At 33.8% G+C, this 5700-nt stretch overlaps 1 protein-coding gene across 1 annotated transcript in view; it reads right to left on the reverse strand.

The window, feature by feature from the left end:
* The window catches only part of LOC128885004 (sodium-dependent neutral amino acid transporter B(0)AT2), a 22563-nt gene that overhangs the window by 7273 nt on the left and 9590 nt on the right, over nucleotides 1-5700 (reverse strand). Inside the window, exons 4-9 of the mRNA XM_054138736.1 lie at nucleotides 5406-5516; nucleotides 3235-3436; nucleotides 2888-3090; nucleotides 2122-2323; nucleotides 1882-2041; nucleotides 848-1111 (exon numbers count right to left, since the gene is read on the reverse strand). Coding sequence (XP_053994711.1) covers nucleotides 848-1111; nucleotides 1882-2041; nucleotides 2122-2323; nucleotides 2888-3090; nucleotides 3235-3436; nucleotides 5406-5516 — 1142 coding nt within the window. The remainder of the gene's footprint in view (nucleotides 1-847; nucleotides 1112-1881; nucleotides 2042-2121; nucleotides 2324-2887; nucleotides 3091-3234; nucleotides 3437-5405; nucleotides 5517-5700) is intronic.

A 5700-nucleotide genomic window follows, 5' to 3' on the forward strand; every position in this document is an offset into this window, starting at 1 on the left:
CGTAATATTTAACTTTCGTTAATTTATGCTAGATCGAAAGAAAAATATTTCAGAGCGATAGCACTTGCAACGTACTTTTCGTAATATTTAATCTAACGATTTATGTAAAGTAAACATTTCTATGTGGGGTTAATTAATATTATAGGTGGGTTTAACTCTCTACTGGCTGATCACTTTACTCTTACTCCAAAAAAAAGGAAATAGAGTGAAATGAATTATATTTATTAGGAGGTATAATAAAAGGAATTTTTCTTATTCGATTTCGTCTTCGAGAGAAAATTATGAAATAGCTAATAAACAATGATGATCCTTAGAAGGCCACGGTGTGTTTGAAGTAAAGATTGATAGTAATTAAATTGAGTCAATGAATTATTAATAGAATAATAATCTTGGTAACCTATGGCCGCTTCAAAATAATTCTTTCAAAAATTCATTGTTGTTATTCATATCAACAATGTACAACCCATTTTAGTAAGTTTCTTTATTCGAAGAACTTAGTACAAGCAAATATGTAGCATCACGAATCAAGCATTAAATATCCCAGAGATGATTAAACATCCCTATTCCAAATATAGCATTAAAAATATTTTCTAGATCAAGTTTAGACGCCTGTGTTATAATTGAATTACTGTTACAAGCTAGATACTACTTTCGTTTACTGCTGCTTGATTTGTTTTCTCAACGAAATAAGAATGAATTTAAAAATGTCCTTTTAGAATTTTTTCTTCCCATAAATTCCACTGTATTTTGCTCATAAATGGACAGAAATGAATGCAACATTCCATTTTTATAGCAGAATGTGTCGAAGAGTTAGTATGAGTAGTATAGTATCGAACTGAAGCTTTACCTGCATATGGCAACCGTTGGAATCCAAAGAACAGACGCCAGAATGAGAACACCGATGAGAACCAACGACCACATCGGCCATTCCTGTCTCTCCGTGACGCCTTTGCTGGCGATCCAAGCTGGATACCCACTTCCATCGACCATGATCTCCACGATGGAGGCGATTAAAATACTCAGCATAGCCAACGGGCTGAGGTATTTCCAACAAATTAGCCAATAAAGGCCTGGACGGTTACCGGTCATCAGTTCAATATCATCCGCGAATCTAAGCAGATTTAATTATAGCGTTTACGATTTATTGAAGCTTTTCTGATCCTTGCTAAAATAATCGAAACTCAAATATTTTCACATTACTCAATTTCTACGAAGATATTTATGTTTCTCAGTTAACATTCATTTTGTTTCATAAAGGTTCCCTTTTAGGGAATGTTAATATTAATATTAAATATCCTAATGGACCATTTATGTCCCAGTGAATATTTTTGATTGTCTCTGGCCCTACTACAACTAAGACTTATAGCAGATTATTTTAAGGGAATATTAATTATAGCGTTTATGATTTATTGAAGCTTTTCTGATCCTTGCTAAAATAACCGAAACTAAAATATTTTCACATTACTCAATTTCTACGAAGACATTTATGTTTCTCGGTTAGGATTCATTTTGTTTCATAAAGGTTCCCTTTTAGGGAATGTTAATATTAATATTAAATATCCTAGTGGACCATTTATGTCCCAGTGAATATTTCTGATTGTCTCTGACCATATTACAATTAAGACTTATAGGAAAGAAGAGTTATTGTCATCTATTGTCTTCTCTGACTAAGAAGGCAAATTTTCTCTTCTTATTCAGCTGCAACCTATGATACACACCCAATACTAGTTTAATACAATTAATTTCTAAAAGAGAAACGAATGGAATACAAAAAATGTCGAAATGAAAGAGTTAAGCAAATATTAACAGGAATTCGAGCAATCACGACGACGATGTCGTTGAGACACAATTTGTTATGTTACTAAAAGTATACTTGCGTACCTCTTCAAACCATAAACGTATGATACTGCGATGCACTCGAAGAAAGCAATGATCAGCAGAGGAAAATTTCCACTGAAATTGTCGAACAGCACGAAGACATAGCTACCAGCACCGTGGGCGAAGGCCATTGATATAGTGCAGCAAACCAGACAAATGCCACCTAATTTGCACACCAACAATTGTTAATTTACACTAGCAATCGTAAAGATATCATAATTTAATCGATCGATTGTTTACTACCTGTGAGGATTTCTTTTCGCAAATTTGGAAACAATTTCATATCCACTATACTCGTAACGACGCCCTCGAGGGTGCCGAACTGAGAATCAATCCCCAACGTAAACAGCATGAGGAAGAATAACACTGACCAGAATTGAGCCCCGGGAAATTGATTGATTGCTTCCGTGAATATGATAAACGCCAAACCTGTGCCTGACGCTGACTGCAACACGATTGAGAAAAATGAATTTTTTAAGACAAAGTAGTATAACCAGTAGAGAAAATTAGTAGCTGAATTTATAGAGCTAATAGATAATTTTATAAGAAAATGTAATGGTCAAATTGTGTAAAATGTTCTTGGCAAACTTTACAGGGATTATTTTTTTATATCGATAAGCCACTTATGTAATAAATGGATGAATAGAATTTTATTCGAATAGTGACGTTTACTCGATTCAATAGTTCAATAATAAATAAATAAAAAAGAGTTTCATGTAACGAGTAACAGGTAATTAGTTATTTATACTTTACTTCAGGTAATAATTCTGTAAAAGGTCCTTGGCAAACTTTAAAGGGGTTGTTTTTTTTTATATTGATAAGCCACTTATGCAATAAAGGAGTGGATACAATTTTATTCGAATAGTGACGTTTACTCGATTCAATAGTTCAATAACAAATGAATAAAAAAGAGTTTCATGTAACGAGCAACAAGTAATTATTTATATTTTACTTTATGTAATAATTCTGTCCACCCCTGATGCAATATAAAATTTAATAAATCACATACATTGTCCAGTTCTTTTTCGAGGTCGCATTCGGGTAGTTCTGGCATGATCAAGTTGTCCAACGTTCCATTTCCTGTGGTGAAATTTAGTAGCGTACCACTGGCTGGTATTTCGGTTGGTATTTTATCAATCTGTCCAAAAATACTGATAAGCGTGGCGTTTCTCTCGGACAGACACTGTTCGTAGACCATGGTAGCTTTAAATCCTGTAAATTCGATTGATACGTGCATTACAGCGTTATTTTATTAATCGACTTCGAAAAGTAGGAGGTTACTCAATTCGACATGTACATTTATTTTTTATTTTATTTTATATATACGAAACTTGAAATTAAATAGCGAATAATTACCAATGATTGAAAATACGACGATCCCAGCGAACATCGAAGTGAAACAGTTTGTGAAGCTGACCATAATGGCGTCTCTGTAGCAGTTGTTGTTCACAGGATTGTAAGATGAAAACGCTATTAGACCACCAAATGCCAGACCGAGGGAAAAGAATATTTGCGTGCCCGCTTCCAACCATACCACTGGATCCGTTAACTTCCACCACTGAACAAATTATGCTCTTATTATTTATAGTAATATAATAATAATTCTTCTACAAAATAAGTTATAATAATTCCTTTCAATGTGGTCTATTCAAGCATTTTGTTTAATCACCATTTTGGTTAACTGAACAAATTATGCTCTTATTACTTATAGTAATCTAATAATAGTTCTTCTACAAAATAAGTTATAATAATTCATTTCAATGTGGTCTATTCAAGCATCTTGTTTAATCATTTCATTTGATACGTCTATGAAATAAACTAATACAATAAACACATGCTAAACATAACCAAAGGTATACGCATACAAAATGCAATAACAATATTATTAGAATATTTGAAGAATATATTCAACATACATTACGTACATTTTATGTATGTTTTCTATATTATTATACGCCATAAATGCATAAAATTGGCAGTTTAGTAATGAACGAAGGACTCGAATAGAACACATTGAAGTTTATTTTTTAATTAAATTGTAAGCTAAGTTAACGATACTTTATACAACAATAATAACACCTATTACTTGAAGTAAATTAATGCTAATTTATTGCGTACAGTAAGTCCTCGATTCATGGCAGTTAATTCTTTTCACGGCTTTCCGTGCAAGTCGAATACCACGTGTATTAAATTGTATGAATAAAATGTATTCTAGGAGGAAAGAAAACTCGGAATCAGATTCAGAAGAATTTGATACAATGAATAAAGGAAATGGAAGCAATGTCGTGTCATTTCCTCTTAATCTCAAGTCGTAAGGTCGACACGATTCAGACTGTACGACACGGACCGGCAACGACACGTACCGGCATCGACACGACAAAACATTGAAACACGCGTTTTAATGGAACTATTCAGACTTAACACTTTATCTACCGGGCTATTTAGAAGCAGAATCTAATTAAAAAAAGAATTTACTACAATAGCATATGCCAATCTAGGCTGACAATAATTCCTTCATACTGTTACTAGGTACATTGAAAGCCAAGTCTGTTACCAAACACTGATCATTGTTAAGTAGACAACCATTAACACAGTAAATAAATTCGAATAACTAAGTACTGCAATTAAAAAGCCTATAAATAGGCTCCCGGTAAATAAAGTGTTAACAGACACCGACCTCAACGTTCCGTCAACGGGACTAGTGTGAATAGTTCCATTAAAACGCGTGTTTTAATGTTTTGTCGTGTCGGTGCCGGTACGTGTCGTTGCCGGAACGTGACGGTCCGTGTCGTATAGTCTGAATCGACCTTTAGGAAGGCCGACTAAAATGTCTGACCCAATACGGATCTCGACTACTTTCAGTAGTAATCTTTCCTTATTAGGCCGATGGCACACGGCGCAACCGATTTGAAATTAGTGTTGCAAACCGTTTACGCTCTTTGTTTTATCTACTCCACTATATTTGTTTTACCTAGATCCACGGTCGCATGCAACTAGTTTCAGAGTGGTTTGAAACTGATCGGTTGCGCCCGTGTGCGATCGGCCTTATACAATCTTAGCAACTGCTTGTAAAGAAAATTGAGGAAATGAAAATTGAATTTAATATCTATTACAATTAGTTTGTAAAAGAGTTGTTGGCAAAACTTCTCCCTAATGTATTATACACTTTGCGTTCCTTTGTATCTGCTTTGTTACAATGCAATAAAATAAATATTAGGTTGTCCCGAAAGTTTCTTTCGCGAGTTGCACTCAATTATTTGATGTGGTCGTGTTTATATAAATAGACAATCTAATTTCATAGATATTCATGTTGTAACAGTAATGGAACAAAATGAATCGTGCACAATTCAGTAATGTAACATAAAACATAAACTGTTGTGCATGTATTACTTATTAATAAAGCGAAAGAAACTTTTGGGACAACCTAATAAATACATACATATATACCAACTAAAAATCCGTGTAATTCGAGAACTCACTGTGCATTTACATATACATATACTAACAAAAATGAGCTGTACTTTTACCTTCGGTGTGAAAAGATGACGTAGACCGTCGGACATGCCCGTCAGAGTGACGCCACGAAAGAAGAAAATGATCAGAACGATATACGGAAATGTGGCAGTCACGTACACGACCTATAAAGAACATACTAATTTATAAAGTTGTTCGTTTGTAAAAAAAACTTCGAAAATTTATGAACGAAAGAAATTTGTAAATTTTCTTAAAATTGTATAACACGTTGATCGCCATGTCACCCATATATGGGCGACAGTGTTTTTCATTGAAGAACTAAAAGAAATTAATTCAGGAAGTTGAGCA

This window comes from Hylaeus volcanicus, chromosome 2, assembly GCF_026283585.1.
Source record: "Hylaeus volcanicus isolate JK05 chromosome 2, UHH_iyHylVolc1.0_haploid, whole genome shotgun sequence".
NCBI lineage: Eukaryota > Metazoa > Arthropoda > Insecta > Hymenoptera > Colletidae > Hylaeus > Hylaeus volcanicus.